General features: G+C 44.2%; 1 protein-coding gene across 4 annotated transcripts in view; it reads right to left on the bottom strand.

Annotated features, from left to right (window-relative positions):
* The window catches only part of LOC118371812 (E3 ubiquitin-protein ligase HECW1), an 82,389-nt gene extending 66,424 nt beyond the window's left edge, over positions 1–15,965 (bottom strand). For 2 of the 4 annotated variants that reach the window (XM_035757452.2, XM_035757441.2), the window contains exons 1-5: positions 15,796–15,933; positions 6,999–7,056; positions 4,563–4,893; positions 4,134–4,241; positions 631–725 (exon numbers count right to left, since the gene is read on the bottom strand). In XM_035757452.2, coding sequence (XP_035613345.1) covers positions 631–725; positions 4,134–4,241; positions 4,563–4,893; positions 6,999–7,025 — 561 coding nt within the window. In that variant the 5' untranslated portion in view covers positions 7,026–7,056; positions 15,796–15,933. Of the gene's footprint in view, positions 1–630; positions 726–4,133; positions 4,242–4,562; positions 4,894–6,998; positions 7,057–15,795 lie in introns of all 4 variants that reach the window. The other 2 variants (XM_035757448.2, XM_035757433.2) reach the window with 1 other exon arrangement.
* Positions 15,966–17,605: the final 1,640 nt, after the last annotated feature.

A 17,605-nucleotide genomic window follows, 5' to 3' on the forward strand; every position in this document is an offset into this window, starting at 1 on the left:
GCATGCACCCCTGAGGGGCCCCTGTGTTGAGGTTCAGCGTGGTGGATGTGTTGTTACCTACCCTTACCACCTGGGGGTGGCCCATCAGGAAGTCCAGGATCCAGTTGCAGAGGTGTTTAGTCCCAGGGTCCTTAGCTTATTGATGAGTTGTGAGGGCACTATGGTGTTGAACCCTGAGCTGTAGTCAACGAATAGCATTCTCACATAGGTGTTCCTTTTGTCCAGGTGGGGAAGGGCAGTGTTCAGTGCAATAGAGATTGCATCATCTGTGGATCTGTTGGAGCGGTATGAAATTGGAGTGGGTCTATGACCCATAATCTATAATAGTCTATAATGGTGTTGATGTGAGCCATGACCAGCCTTTCGAGGCACTTAATGGCTACAGATGTGAGTGCTACGGGTCGGTAGCAGCTACAGTAGGGTCTGTATAGGTTTATCAAATGTCTCTTCTTTTTTTTAAACGCCAACATAAGCTGATCCTAGATCTGTGCTAGACCTGTGCCTATAGGTTACAAAATATGTGGCTATAGGTTACTCGATCTGTGCCTATTGGTTAACTTCTACACGGAGCATTAGGGAGGAGGACAGAGGGGAGGGGTTAAGACGAGGGTGTGTTGTGGTGACACTCACAGGGGCAGATGCATTCTTCACTGTCACACTGGGTGTGGTGGCTCGCAGGGCTCCGCTCACACCGTGGTAATACTTGAAGCATATCTTAGTCTCCGCTGCAGGAGAGAGGGAAAGAAACAGAGAGAGAGAAAGAGAGAGAGATTTTAACTTTAAGTGCCCTTTTCTTGACATGTTTCAATGAATGGCAACCAATTGTACCGTCAGACGACGCTTTTTACTAAAATAGTCACATCCAGTGAGCGTGTCAAAATCAAGAGAGAGAGTGAGACATACTGAGAGAGAGAGAAAGAGGGAGGGAGGATAAGGGATAAGACAAGAGAGAGAGAGAGAGAGAGAGAGAGAGAGAGAGAGAGAGAGAGAGAGAGAGAGAGAGACAGAGAGAGAGAGAGAGAGAGAGAGAGAGAGAGAGAGAGAGAGAGAGAGAGAGAGAGAGAGAGAGAGAGAGAGAGAGAGAGAGAGAGAGAGAGAGAGAGAGAGAGAGAGAGAGAGAGAGAGAGAGAGAGAAAGAGGGAGGGAGGAGGGAAGGGATAACAAGACAGAGAGAGAGAGAGAGAGAGAGAGAGAGAGAGAGAGAGAGAGGAGAAGAGGGAGAAAGAGGGAGGGATGATAAGGGATAACAAGACAGAGAGAGAGAGAGAGAGAGAGAGAGAGAGAGAGAGAGAGAGAGAGAGAGAGAGAGAGAGAGAGAGAGAGAGAGAGAGAGAGAGAGAGAGAGAGAGAGAGAGAGAGAGAGAGAGAGAAAGAGGGAGGGAGGATAAGGGATAACAAGAGAGAGAGAGAGAGAGAGAGAGAGCCAGAGAGAGAGAGAGAGAGAGAGAAAGAGGAGAGAGAAGAGGAAAGAGGGAGGGATGATAAGGAGAGAGAGAGAGAGAGAGAGAGAGAGAGAGAGAGAGAGAGAGAGAGAGAGAGAGAGAGAGAGAGAGAGAGAGAGAGAGAGAGAGAGAGAGAGAGAGAGAGAGAGAGAGAGAGAGAGAGAGAGAGAGAGAGAGAAAGAGGGAGGGAGGATAAGGGATAACAAGACAGAGAGAGAGAGAGAGAGAGAGAGAGAGAGAGAGAGAGAGAGAGAGAGAGAGAGAGAGAGAGAGAGAGAGAGAGAGAGAGAGAGAGAGAGAGAGAGAGAGAGAGAGAGAGAGAGAGAGAGAGAGAGAGAGAGAGATAGAGGGAGGGAGGATAAGGGATAACAAGACAGAGAGAGAGAGAGAGAGAGAGAGAGCCAGAGAGAGAGAGAGAGAGAGAGAAAGAGGGAGAAAGAGGGAGGGATGATAAGGGATAACAAGACAGAGAGAGAGAGAGAGAGAGAGAGAGAGAGAGAGAGAGAGAGAGAGAGAGAGAGAGAGAGAGAGAGAGAGAGAGAGAGAGAGAGAGAGAGAGAGAGAGAGAGAGAGAGAGAGAGAGAGAGAGAGAGAGAGAGAGAGGAGGGAGGATAAGGGATAACAAGACAGAGAGAGAGAGAGAGAGAGAGAGAGAGAGAGAGAGAGAGAGAGAGAGAGAGGGAGGGAGGATAAGGGATAACAAGAGAGAGAGAGAGAGAGAGAGAGAGAGAGAGAGAGACAGAGAGAGAGAGAGAGAGAGAGAGAGAGAGAGAGAGAGAGAGAGAGAGAGAGAGAGAGAGAGAGAGAGATAAGGGATAACAAGAGAGAGAGAGAGAGAAAGGAGGTGAGATTAAGGTCACGTCACCACAAAGTAGTTTTTTCCCCTTCCCGTGACCCACTGGATTAGATGGAGGGATGGATTGAGAGACAGAGGGATGGGTGGATGGAGGGAATAGAGAATAGTAGTGACAGAGACAATGGCAGGCTTCCTGACAGGATGATCCAACCCTAATCCCTTTGTTGACATCATCATCAGGTTGGTGGAGGAGGAAGGCAGAGATGGAGCACTATAGTTCATCATTGTTGTGCGACAGACTATAATCCACTGTATCCAATGAGGGAAGTCAATCACTTCAACATCACTGTATTTTTAAAACTGTTCATTTTCCTCTAAATTGTACTGCTATCATTGCGATACAGCCAGTGTAGGTTAAAGAGGCGTTGGCTGACATAATATGAGAATAAATCAATTTAGTAGGAGAGAGAGAGAGAGAGAGAGAGAGAGAGAGAGAGAGAGAGAGAGAGAGAGAGAGAGAGAGCGACAGAGAGAGAGAGAGAGAGAGAGAGAGAGAGAGAAAGAGGGAGACAGAGAGAGAGAGAGACAGACAGACAGAGAGATAGAAACATGGTCTGGGGAGCACGCATTGTGATGACAAAGAGGTGGGTGGTGGCGGTGTTCACGAGAGGAGAGTCCCAGGTGAATTTGTGCTGCCAAATCCGTCTACTTATGCAGTTACTACACATGTTCTAAAAACAGGAAATCAGAGCTGAGCAAAAAAAAGATAGCCACCAGAAAAGACCCACTTTCGGGAACGCTCCACTTGACTTCCCCTGTGTGTGTGTGTGTGTGTGTGTGTGTGTGTGTGTGTGTGTGTGTGTGTGTGTGTGTGTGTGTGTGTGTGTGTGTGTGTGTGTGTGTGTGTGTGTGTGTGTGTGTCTCAGTCTGAAAACAGCTCACACCTGCTCCTCTGTCACCTAACTAATAGGGTACCATTTCACTCTGTAACACATTCCATTTGTATCCAAGGGAGGCTCTAACGAAAAATCACTATCTGCTTGTCACACAAAAATGGGCTCCCCTTATTTTAGCATTCCTTGCACAGTCATTGGGCTCTGCCACCACAGGGGAGTGCCAGGCTTTTCCACAGGGAACCTGAGGATATCTCTCTCTAGGCTTGGGCTTTCTGCAGCCTCGGCAGTAGATAAGGTGGTTTGTTTGGACTGATCCTGAGTCCCAGCCACAGATCAGGCAGGCTGCCATGTGAGCAGTAGACATTAGTCCTGCTAGTTGTCATATCCCTGTCGGAGATGAATAGCAAGGGAGAGAGAAATCAATACATCCGTCCTGGTCGGCGGTGGCAGGTTTGAGAATGAGATATGGACAGAAATGTGGATAATGGGACATATTTAGCATAATCACAGTTTTAAAAAAAAAATTTTTTAAACTCTACCTGGCTGAAATATTGGTGGTGAAATTGTCTGAAAGTTCCAGACATCTGGAGGAGAGAGTGGGTTTTTGAGTCTGACTCACTGTGATTTCTGCAGCCCTCGGAAACATCAGTGCCTGCCTGTAGCCTGATGCACCATTTTAATTAGTATAAATAAAGTATCACCTCATGGTATAATTCTAACAGCTTGCGACATCCAAGAGATAAATACTGACATTTTGCTTAGGCCAGTAAACATACAATGTAGTCTAAATACTTATGACAAAACAACATAGAGGGGTTGAAATTTGCTATCAACTCTCTCTACAGATAAACAACATGCTCCACACACAGGACGTGCTACAATGCTGAACTTCAAATCTCCCACATAGTGATACAACAACAGGAACAGTCTCAGAATATTTGCTACCAGTTGACCTGTCGACATGTAAAATGTGATTTTAAAGGAGATAGGTATACTTACAATCTGCAAAGTAGGAGCTGGTATCGATCTTCCACACTATCTGGCCTTTGTGGGAGCCGTTCACTCCCCGGTTCTTATAGTCCAGAAAGTTCTCCGACAGTCCCTCATCTAAATGAACAGGAACATCACACACAATGTAACAGTATATATTGTAGCTTCTATATTATTTTGCATGCTCACTGTAATCAAAGCCTGACAAATATCAGTTGGGAAAAGGTATAAACCTCCCACTGGACACACACTGGTTGAATCAACGTTGTTTCCATGTCACTTCAACGAAATGACGTTGAACCAACGTGTACTAGACGTTGAACTGACGTCTGTACCCACTGGGATTAGTCTAATGGGCAAAGTTTGGACAATCATTCTGATGTTTGGAACTGGTGTAGACTTGACTCTTGCCATTGACTCATCAGAAGCTCCACCCACCTATGAGGTACATGCCGATCCAGTCCCCGGCATCCACCTCCTCCTTGATGTCCCAGCAGATGAGCATGTCCTGGGACTGGCTGATGGCGTAGTGGGAGGTGCTGACGGTCAGCGTTGAGCGGCTGTCCGAGGTGACCAGGTCAGCATCGCTAGTAGAGCGGGGCTGCAGGGCCAGGGCGGTGGCGTGGTCGTGCCGGGGCCCACCGTTGGGGTACTGCTCGGGGCTGTAGCTGTAACGCGTCCCAGCGTCCTTGCAGCGCCGCCGACTCTGGGCGCTGCGCGACGGCGACGCCATGGCGGACAGGCCCAGGAACCTGTTCTGGTACAAGTTCTGGAGGGAGGTACAACACACACACTACAGGGTAATGTAATTACCGGAAGATGTGTTGGATGTTTCATGTACGAGATAATACAGCTACCCTGTCTGATGTAAGTCCAGCAACTTTAAATAGTGAAGTAAATTAGGGACATTGTAGCTGGACTACTTAGATTACATTCTGACTGAGGTAAATTTTCTGTAAAAAAAAAAAAAAAGGAAGTAAAATGATCCATCATATTGGACCGATATACAGCGTCACTGATACCATCCCTTCACATCGTGACGACATAGAGTATACACAGTGAGAATATTTCTGCCAGTACCAGCTTTGAGATGGGTGTGTTGAGATTGTAGGGCACTTTGCACCACCCATTGCCAATCTGCTTAGACATCGAAGCTCTTTCGCGTGGCATTAAAAGACAGATACGAGCAAATGTAAACACAAGTGAATGCTCATTCGCTCAATCAGAGGATTCCGAGCCGTTCCACCCAGCGGCAGTTGCAGTCATTTTGGCACTCCGTTCCACATCACCATAAACATGGAGGTTGTTAACTGTTAGCAGCAGGACAATCACAGTAATTCATAGGCACTGGCAGAAACATTTGGGCAAACACACTCATTTGTAATGGACGCTAACGATGTGTGGGAAGAGTGTGGGGGAATGGGTTCCACTGATGGAAATGTTAATCTGATGGTAGAGCCATGAGGTGCAATCTGGGTCTTGTTCAGTAGGGAGTGAACATTATGAAATGTTTTTAAACTGGAAGGTGTTAGTAAAACTTGTCCCATGAAAACACAGATTTTTCCCTTACTGTTGCAAAATGTTTTGGTGCAGTTTGCCCCACTGAACACTGCCCTGGTGTTGTAAGTTGTTAGGGGTTGGTGGACACATTAGTATGTGAACGGTCGGTTATCCAGCCCACCAAGGTCAAGGTGGGGAGGTGTACACACTGTATATACATTCCATTCTAACGAGCAACCATTACAGGTGCCTTCTTTTGCTGAAGGTTGTGACTGATTGCATGATGAATATGGATCCTAAAATGATGACCTTGGTTTGGTTAAGGTTTAGTTTAAATGGGTATTTTCCCCATTGGATATGGGTTTGGTACATTATAGTGGTGAAGGCCTAAAATTGGAAGAAGATAGGGAAAACAATATAATCCAGTCTGATGTGTCTTCGCATCGTCAAAGCTTCTCCTCCTAAGGAAGTGTTCACATCCTTGCACAGTGAGTGCAATTATGAACTAGGCTACGTTTGCTTGTGTGTGTTTTGATCACACAAACCCCCCACACTCCCCAGAGATCCTTATCTTTTACATACAGAACATCAATATAGGTTTCTGGCCTAAGGGCACCCACAGACACAATCCTCATCGTAAACAGCCTGGAGTGAACAATCCATGGTGTAGCCTACATGCAGTGACAAAATAAAAAGTCCTATCTGTGTGTTGGAAAGCAGCCCTCCCACAGTAGAAGAGGTATTGACAGACAGCTCTGCCTCTAGAGACACCTGGCAGTCTAACTCCCACTGCGAAAGAACACCCTAACTTCTCAGTGAGATTACCATCACATTATTCAGCTTTAGGCTGGTTTACTCCAACACATCTTCAGTGAAAAGGCCTGATCCTTGCTAACACTGAACAGCGTACCTGGTAGTCTAGTTTTAGTTTATTGTAGAGTCATTCAGAATGCAAGCAATGTGTAGGGCCAGTTAGGGCCAACTGTAGGCCAATTAGTCTATTTAATAGTGATACCAAAACATCACTGCACATCTCGTACTGTATGCTGTCATTCTTACATTTAGTGGGGGGATGTTTGTAGGTTAGTTAGTTGGTTTAGGTCATTGTCTGGCTATTTCAATTCTTGGAGTTGAGCACCTTTCCCATCTAAGCACAACCAAGGGTAAGGGCCAGACCCCAAGAAGAGGCATCAATTGGCATTGGACACTGGACCTGGGTACTTTAGTTGTAACACCATATGAGACACAGCTAGAAACACAAACACATTGAGTGAAGACACCACAGACGGACCACGATGCTGTTATGGAGCGCAGCATGGTAGGTGTGATGGTTGATGGGTAATGGCGACGGCACAGAGCGAGGAGGACACTGACCTTAACACTACACAGGTTCAGCAGCATTATGTGTCGTCAACTCAAAGCACATCAAATCCTGAGGAAAAGGTCATGGGATTATTTAGCATGGAAAGCAACACAGCGCAATCACAGTTTATATGATTGACTATACTATTGATTACGTGATCATGTGGTATTTTCTGTAGCATATCCCTAAATAACTGTGTTTCTATCACTGTAGGGTTACATAGTACATAGTAGCTGTGAACTGGTGGGTAGGGTCGCCACTTCTCTTTCAAAACGTAAACATACAGTAAGTAGCCATTTAAAACTGGATTATACAGATCAGATGTGTGAAAACATGAACACTAATATACTGTATAACAGAGATTCAGGGGGAAATCGATACAATATTGGGATATTATTTTTGACGATATAGGCTATCGTATCCTTTTTACAATATCGCAATATCATTTTTGTGCTAGTTGGATGTACCTGCACCAAAACTCCAGTATTTTTTTCTTCATAGCCTGTTCTCCATCTTCTTTTTAAATAGGGGGCCAATTCGTTTTAAGCTGTTTTATTTCCATGACTGATCAAAACTCATTCTCATGGCTCTCTCTTGTCCCTCTGATAGCAGACTTATGGCGAGCAATACGCTCTGTTTCGGAACATCGACTCGCAATAAAATCACAATATAGATATATAGAATCGTGAGAATTGCCAGACATATCGTATCGCCTCCTAAGTACCGTGATCATTTCGTATCATGAGGTCCCTGGCAATTCCCAGCCCTATCATTAATCCGTAAAATACTGGAAATAGCATAAACTGGAGATGCTAGTGGCATGAGAAAGCGAACAGGAGCTCGGGAGTTTTCATACTTCATCTTCGTCAGACAAAATATGAATCATTGAGACACAGAGCATTATGACAGAGACAAAGACAAACACACACAGATCAAGGACATACTGACCATGTTAAAACAGACAGACAGAAAAGGACAGGAAGAACCAGAGACAGAAGCAGAGACGTAGACACAGATGGAAAGAAACAGATGCAATAAGAAACAGGGCAACAAATGAATAGATCCTTTGCATAGAGCCTATAATTTATACACACGGCAGCAAATGCATTGCTTCAAGTACATCAAAGAACAGACAACCCCATATGCATTTGCTGATGACCACATGACAGTTAAGTAGAAACTAAACCTGCAGAAGAAAGTTAGACAAAACAACCAGGGCTGTCGTTCTCTTTGTATCTCTTCCTTCTATCTCTCTGCCTCTTCCTACAGCGCTTAAGTGAATTAAACAGCATATGAGATGCACGGCTCATCGGGTTTCAAATGTTATTTGTGCTAAGTGGGAGCTAAGCACGCTTCTATTCTCTTCTGGAGGAGCCGGTGCGCTCTCGTCAGCATTGATCGTTCAGTAACAAGGCTAATGGAGTCGGACAACAGCCGAGAGAGAGAGGTAGAGAGAAATCCTTCCACCGTTGCTAGTGTGGGTCTACTGATGGTGAATTCCCCTGATCTCCAGGAAACCACCTGATAGGCAGACAGAAACACTTCACTTAGCCTACATACAAGCATAAAACATGGTATTCTAGCTTCACCTACACATCAATGAAATACACAAATCTCTTTGTATTTGTAACATGCTTCGTAAACAACAGGTGTAGACTAACAGTGAAATGCTTACGTACAGTTCCTTCCCAACAATGCAGAGAGAAAAATAGCACAAGGAATAAATACACAATGAGTACCAATAACTTGGCTATATACACGGGGTACCAGTACTGAGTCCATATACAGAGGTAATTGAGGTAGATATGTACATATAGGTAGGGGTAAAGTGACTAGGCAACAGGATAGATGATAAATAATATCAGAAGCGTACGTGGTGAGTTAAAAGTGTTTGTGCAAAAGGGGTCAATGCAGATAGTCCGGGTACCTATTTGGTTAACTAATACGCAGTCTTATGGCTTGGGGGTAGATGCTGTTCAGGGTCCTGTTGGTTCCATCGGTAATGCTTGCCATGCGGTGGCAGAGAAAACAGTCTATGACTCGGGTGGCTGGAGTCTTCGGTTCGAAACCCTGAGCCGACTAGGTGAAAAACTGTCCATGTGTCCTTGAGCAAGTCACTTCACCTTAATTGCTCCTTTAAGTCACTCTGTATAAGAGCATCTGCTAAATGACTTAAATGTCAAAAATACTGAATAAAAAGATATAGGGTCTTGTCTTAGGACGTATACGGATAATGAGTGTGTAGAGGCTTTTCTATATAGTGCAACAGTGCAGCAAGAACGTGATAGGCTGTAACCGGGCCAGAGGTCACAGTTGAATTGTACTGTCGAAGGAGACACGGATCACATGAGCACACCAGGGAACAGGGTTCCCCACTCACAGGCTGACACTTTAGGCGGGAATCCAATGAGACACTGCTGGGTGAATCTCAATAACATTTCCTCTCTCCTTGACTCTTTCTCAAAATTGTCATAAGCAAGCGAGGAGAGCAATGGAGGTTCCTCTCCTCAGATGTTCTCCACTAACGTTTTCCTCGCCTCCCTATGACAATTTTGAGGAGGTTGAGAGAGGGAAGGAAGAGAGGACTGCTGAAGAGGACTAGAGGAGGGACTCCACTCACTGCCTCCCTCCTTTGAGACAGCACACAGAATCACAACAGTAGGTCGACACTTTCACATTCACACCCAGCACCGTGTGAGTATTAATCCCACTCTGACAATTCATTGGAGGCGGTTAATGCTAAACTCCATTACAGATTACACAACACACTGCCGTGCATTCTCATCATGGGAGATCCATGCACACAGTGTTATTCCCATGCTGTGTCAGGTCTAAAGCCCTATGGACCTCATTAGATAGATAACACATCCAGCAGCGCACTGTGTCTCGGTGGGTTTAACAGGGTACCACATCTCCAGAGGGAAGACATGGCTTTCATTTCTACCAGGGCTGCTTCCTGCCTGACACTGGCATAATTAGCCCATATAATTACATTTAAGAGAGAGCCATTTTGAATTCCGTTCACACACAGAAGGAATATCTGTTGTTTTATGGGGCTGACACTTAACTCTTTATCTATCTAGGTTCATCCTCGACAACACCTCGGTTAGCCTCGTGGTTAATTGCCCCCGATTTATCCACACAGATAATGATAATCTTTCCATGCTCTTCTTCAAATGTTAATAGAATGAAATGGGAAGCTACTGTAAGAGGCTTCGGTCTTTTTCCTGCTCAGCCATGAAAGTATAGTCTAGAACAGGGATGGGCAACTATGATGGGGGTTTGGCTCGTTGGTCTCTTCGTTTTGATTCAAATAAAGCGCTATGTTCATCTGTACAAGTACTTGTATTTGCACACATAGACAGTACAAGGCCTTATATGTGGATTTATGGACTTGAAGCATGTTACTATTTTATTGGACACCAGACACTGAATATCAATATCTGTCGGAGAAGACGTGCAACACTATCAGAGCAGGGAAACAGAGTAAATCTACTATTTCTGCTCTACCTCTTTTCACATAAGAAACAACTGGAAGTGTTCCTACGATAGCCATTTTTGTACGATATCTATTGCTAGACGGTTCTAACACACAATCCCAACCTGTATTAAATGCTACTGAGAAGTGACTCTCTCTATGCATGTCAGGTTGACTGTTCACATTCACCGTCCTCCTAACATTGTGAAGACTCAAGGCAGCTCTACAAGTTGCTGCTGTCTTCCTGCCATGGTGTTAATAATCCCCAAGATGGCTGCCCCATGCGGAGTCTCTTCCTCGTTGAGGTAGGTACTGTAGGTCTGTGTGCTTTCATTGACTCATTGTCAAGGGTTTACGTCATTCTAACCTCACAGCACAAAGATCGCCGTGTGATATTGTGCTATAGCCTATATTTTCCAATAAAGAGCTGACGAAATCTCATGTGAAAATGGTTTCACTCGAACCAACTTCCCTCTGACGTCAATCCAACATATTCCCATCTGCATGAAATACATCTGTTCTCAATTGAAGTGAAAAGTGTTTCCCCTGGGCTAATAAAGGATGGCATACTGTAGGTTGACTCTGACAGTTCTTCCCCAGTCATTTTCTACGTTAAACATATTGAAGGCCCAGTGGGCAGCGGACCAAAAAACAAAAGTTCCTCGTCTGAATAGGCTTTCCAAGTCTCTGAAGCGTAGCATTGAAACTCGTTTCTATATGGGTCAGCTTTTGTCTAAGATAGTATTGTATATATGGCCTCTGGCTTGTTCTATGTTTCAACATCGTACACAAACAAGCAGATTTATTTTCATCTACACAGTATTTACATCTCAGACTGATGGCTCGACCAAACAACAACTGGATACAGCCTGTACACAGGGCCCATTGATTTACAGATGTCGGATTTGGATAAACAATTATACATTGGGCAGCAGCTTGATATAAACCAAATCAATGCCTCTAAATCATTGTACTAGCTAGAAAGAGTATGTTTTGTGACCTTAACAGGAATCACTCGGCATTATTGGAAAACCCTAAGATTATGGCCAGATTTCCAATGAAGTAGAGTCTGTTCTTTGGTTCTCTCTGGACAGAATTCAACCAGCAACCTACGCACCAATAAGACTGTTCTGAAACATTCATAAAGTGTCAAATCCATCCAAATGTGTTGGTCCCAGGCCTGTTCCTAACTAAACCAATCAGATTTGAAGTCAGGGTACAAGTTAGCGAAGGACAGGTCCTGTGGGTGATTATTAGATGTACTGTCTTTTCCTCAAAGCCACCTTCAGACATTTACTGACAGCCTTCTCCACACCAACAACCTCGAAACCTCATTTAGAAACCAAAGCCCCTGTACCACTTATTAGCTCATCATGTGGTCTATGTATTCAGAGCATTTATTGGCCACCACTGTGTATGTATGGACTAGTGGTTTAGCCTAGGCCATAAAAAGACTGAACACTCCTTGATGCTCTACACAGGCATAACCGACCAGTGTCAAAATGTTCCCTTTCACTGCATTTCACATCTTTTAGCACTAGCACTGTAACATGTACACTGAGCATACCAAACATTAAGAACACCTTCCTAATATTGAGTTGCAATCCCCCTCCTCAGAACAGCCTCAATTCGTCGGGGCATGGACTCTACAAGGTGTCGAAAGCATTCCACAGGGATGCTGGCCCATGTTGACTCCAATGCTTCCCACAGTTGTGTTAAGTTGGCTGGCTGTTCTTTGGGTGGTGGACCATTCTTGATACACACGGGAAACTGCTGAGCATTAAAAACCCAGCAGTGTTGCAGTTCTTGACACAAACTGGTGCGCCTGGCACCCACTACCATACCCCGTTCAAAGGCACTTAAAGGACCTAGGTGTTAAATCTTTTGTCTTTCCCATTCACCCTCTGAATGGCACACATAAACACAATCCATATCTCAATTGTCTCAAAGCTTTAAAATCCTTCTTCAACCTGTCTCCTCTCCTTCATCTACACTGATTGAAGTGGATTTAATAAGTGACATCAATAAGGGATCATAGCTTTCACCTAGATTGACCTGGTCAGTCTATGTCATGGAAAGAGCTGGTGTCCTTAATATTTGTATCATATTAGAAGGGTAATCCCTTCCCAGACTCTACCCTCAGAGAGACTTCTGAAGAAGTTAATGGTGAGTCAATACAAATTTGAACTCTCAGCTTGACTCAGGCTTCCTATGATATGAGGTTATGTGAAAGGGGGATACTAAGTCAGTTGTACAACTGAATGCATTCAACTGAAATGTGTCTTCCACATTTAACCCAACCCCTCTGAATCAGAGAGGTGAGGGGGGCTGCCTTAATCGACATTCACGTCTTCAGCGCCTGGGGAACAGTGGGTTAACTGCCTTCCTCAGTCCCTGGTTCAAATCCAGGCTGTATCACATCCGGCCGTGAATGGGAGTCCCATAGGGCGGTGCACAATTGGCCCAGCGTCGTCTGGGTTTAGCCGGGATAGGCCGTCATTGTAAATAAGAATTTGTTCTTAACTGACTTGCCTAGTTATAAAAAAGGTTACTTTTCTTTTTAAGAAAAAAATTAAATATTGTCACCCCATATTGGCTTTGCTTGAATTGCCCTGTCAATGCATTGTTGTTCAGATTATTTAAAAATGTTTATATTTCACATTTTGAGGTAGGCTATATAATCACACCGGTAATAGATCAGTTGTATTACTTGTGAGACACAGCTGAGTGAGCAAACATTTACATAGTTTTACTTTTATTTTACTGGGCTGATGGTGCCTGCATCTGATGGACTGTCTCGGCAGAAGGAGAGAGCAGCAGACTGAGGGTCCGCCTCTCAGGGTCTTCCAGCTGATGGCGAAACTCGAGTCGCACCGCATTATTTCTTCCTTAATGCACAAATTCTTGTTGTTACTCCTATGAACAGAGAAAATGAAATATTCCTTGATATTAAAAAAGATCCAAGTCACTAATAATAATGCAAACCTTTGAAATCTCACAGTGTCAACTTTTCTGCAGCTTTTTTTTTACGCCTGCTACATTACTGCAGACACGGTCATCTGAGCCATCCCATTGGCCAGCAGGAGGCCTATAGTACACTTGATTTCCTCTCCGGGCCTGCAAGGGAAGGTAGAGTTTGTACCTTTGGACACATGAAATGGTTCAAAATCGGAAACACTTCTCCCACCCGGTGAGCAGGTGTAGCTGAATTGAGTGCATCTATCACCAACAGTGCGAGACTAATAAAAAAAAGGTGTTTTTTACAGATATATTTGGCGATTGACTAGAAATGCCTTTGAGATCGACCAGTCATGATCGACCGGTTGGTGACCACTGCTGTATAGTGTAGTGTCAGCTCAGCACATGAAGAGAAGTGTAAAAAAAAAACAGTTTTGATTTATGATGCTAATAATGTACTGTAACTGTAGGGTTTCTTGCTATTTTTTTAGCTTGGCAATGACTTTTGCTTGAGAGGAGCAACACCTAGGTCCTAGGGTCTGGTATTTTCTATTTATTTTTATTCTTTTATTTTACCTTTATTTTACTAGGCAAGTCAGTTAAGAACAAATTATTTTTTTCAATGACAGCCTAGGAACAGTGGGTTAACTGCCTGTTCAGGGGCAGAACGACAGATTTGTACCTTGTCAGCTCAGGGATTTGAACTTGCAACCTTCCGGTTAGTAGTCCAACTCTCCAACCACTAGACTACCCTGCTACAAGAATAAGTGAAAATCTATGTACACTTGACAGATTACTGATGTAACCCTAATAGAACCACGTATCCATCATTAAGTAATGCCTGATGAGAGAGGGCACTTCAAACAAGACCAAGCCCTAGTTGCATGTCAAGGGAGCTTCACAGGTAGGCTAAACATCTAATATAAGTTCCATTTCCGCTTGTCTGTCTGCATCACACTCAACCTGCTCTAGTCTATGAGCCAGGTCAGTTACAGCTGAGTCATCATTAGCCACATTAAAACCAGTTCAGCCACTATCTCTTGACAGGTCACATTTCATCAGTGTTAAGGTGCATCTAGTCCAGTCAGTGGAGTGAATGAGGGAGGCTGGGGTTGGCGTGACATTGACAGTCACGTCTGACTGGTTCGGATCAACGGGAAGAGAAGGGACACTGGGAGAGTGGCACATCCCTACTGGGTCAGACACTGTCAGGTTGATTACACTGGGCTGTTCAGTCTGTGTATCCAAGTAAGCCAGAGAGCAAACCACCTTCCGGTGTGCTGTTGTCTAGTATTTACGGTCTCTCTGTCTGTGAAAAGGAAGATGGAATCGAAGACAACACAGAAATTAGACATTTAGTGTTCCAGCAGCTGTTGGCTCAATTTAATAACTCATGAGAGCTTAACTTACTGAAAAGTGAGCTTTTGTTTGTCAACACTTTTATCGACTAGAGCTACTGTATCTACTTTAATATAATAAATAATATATGCCATTTAGCTGACGCTTTTATCCAAAGCGACTTACAGTCATGTGTGCATACATTCTACGTATGGGTGGTCCCGGGAATCGAACCCACTACCCTGGCGCTACAAGCGCCATGCTCTACCAACTGAGCCACAGAAGGACCACAGAAGGACTACTTTAGACTGCTTCATCAAATGCTAAGTGACTGACAGCATTGATGAATTTGGGATAAGGTTGTAACATGGTTACAGAAACAACAAGAGCAAAAGTAAACAACATCTGCAGAGTATGTGTCAGCTACACAGATTCTAAATAGCCAATCCAGTAAATGAACACTGTGTAGTGACAGTGCCAATGTCAACTGGGCACTTCTGGCTAAATCCCACTTTCAGTAGCCTACAATGAATTCAGTAGCCTACAGTGAATGAATAATACAATATTTCAGAGCATGTTCCATCAAATGATATTTACCTTCAGTACTGTCATGAAAGTGAGATCACAACTAGGCTCGGTTTGATTATTTCGTGGGGGCATACTATCCACATTTGGCACAGGGGACAATAAACATGTTGTTGTTTGTCAACAAACTATACCTGTGAGTGTGGCCCAGTAAACGTGAATGACTGGGGTCTTTTTCAAAGAGAGGATTATGAGGGGAGTCCCACACAAAGGAATAGGGACCGCCTTGCGTGCTGCCAGAATAACACTCCGGCGGATGCTGTGACATCGAATGAGAAAGTGACATTGACTAAATCCAGAAATGCACTGTTTTTGTCACCCTGTCAGTAGACTGCCGCAACACATATTCTATCAGTATTATGAGCGAAGTACATCCCCATAAATTCGCCTGCTATGCAATGTATCCAGTCAGAGCGATGTATCAACAAAAGAGCGACAACGCGACATACCTGGGATAAAATAACTTGTCGGTGAATCATACTCCAATTGCGAGCAATAAATCCCAAACGTGACTATCAAGTCGAGCGGTGGATTTCACAGAAATCCATGTTTAAAACGTAGAAATTGAAGCCCAAACGTCCCGGCTGATGTCGACGCATGAGTAGAGCATATTCCCATCCGATAGATTGTCTCTGGGTACCAAGCAGCAGTACCAATCACAAGCTGTCTCCCCACATGCGCTACTTTGCCTCCGCCTCTCTGCTGCCCCCACCACTTCCACTTCACTACAGGACCAAACCGAAAGTGTCAGATGAGCTGATGCCATGCACAAATGTCGGGGATATTCGGAGGAAATGCCTGCTAAATCGAGGCACCAGCCTTTCCGAACCATCACACGTAATGCAATACTATTCCCTGGTAAGGTTGGCAACAGACATCAATTGTAGGCCTATAATATCACATCAACTACCATAAATGCAAGGTTCAAATTCCACGTGAGTTTCATCTTATTGATCCTGGGTGCCTACCTTTTCCTTGCATTAGATGTAATTGATGTGTAGCGTACATTTGATCAGGATAATACAGATTTGTTGTTTGCGTATATGCTAGTAAACAGTAGTTTATACAATGACGCCTAAAATGGGGAAATACTATTATAGCCATACTCATAACGTTACAAGGATGGACTATTTACAACACATGACATGGTGTTACAATGTTTCAAATATATATTATACTGAACAAAAATCTAGATTTGATGTTACTCTAGTTACAGTACATATAAGGAAATACGTAAATTGAAAAAAATTCATTAGGCCCTAATCTATGGATTTCACATGACTGGGCCGAGGCTGTCATGCCCTGGCCATAGAGAGGCTTTTTATTCTCTATTTTGGTTAGGCCAGGGTGTGACTAGGGTGGGCATTCTATGTTCTATTTTCTATGTTTTTGTATTTCTTTGTTTTTGGCCGGGTATGGTTCTGTCGTTGTCTCTGATTGAGGACCATACTTAGGTAGCCTTTTCCCACCTGTGTTTTGTGGGTAATTATTTTTCCGTGTGTGTTTGTGTGCACCTCGGTTGCGTCACGTTCTTTGCTGTTTAACTGTTTGTTTTTTGGTTGTTTCGGTTTCACTTTCATTAAAAGATGTGGAACTACATGCACGGTGCGCCTTGGTCGATTTATGACAGGGAGTTTGAGGATAGGGAGCGAGACAGGGGCACAGCCATGGGTGGGCCTGGGAGGGCATAGGCCCACCCACTGGAGAGCCAGGCCCAGCCAATTAGAATGAGTTTTTCCCCACAAACCCCTTTATTACAGACATAAATACTCCTCAGTTTCATCAGCTGTCTGGGTGGGTGGTCTCAGATGAAGAAGAAGCCAGAGGTGAAGGTCCTGGGCTGCCATGGTTACACGTGGTCAGCGGTTGTGAGGACGGTTGGACACATTGCCAAATTCTCTGAAACTACGTTGGAGGCGGCCTTTGGTAGAGAAATTAACATTCAGTTCTCTAGCAACAGTTCTGGTGGACATTTCTGCAGTCAACATGCCAATTGCACGCTCGATAAAATATGTAGACATCTGTGGCATTGTGTTGTGTTACAAAACTGCACATTTTAGAGTGGCCCTTTATTGTCCCCAGCACAAGATGCACCTGTATAATGATCATGACGTTTAATCATCTTATTTGATATGCCACACCTGTCAGATGGATGGATTATCTTGGCAAAGGAGAAATGCTCACTAACAGGGTGTGACCTTTCTTCTGAAACTTGTCAGTCTATTCTTGTTCTGAGAAATGAAGGTTATTCCATGGTAG

This window comes from Oncorhynchus keta, chromosome 4, assembly GCF_023373465.1.
Source record: "Oncorhynchus keta strain PuntledgeMale-10-30-2019 chromosome 4, Oket_V2, whole genome shotgun sequence".
Lineage (NCBI taxonomy): Eukaryota > Metazoa > Chordata > Actinopteri > Salmoniformes > Salmonidae > Oncorhynchus > Oncorhynchus keta.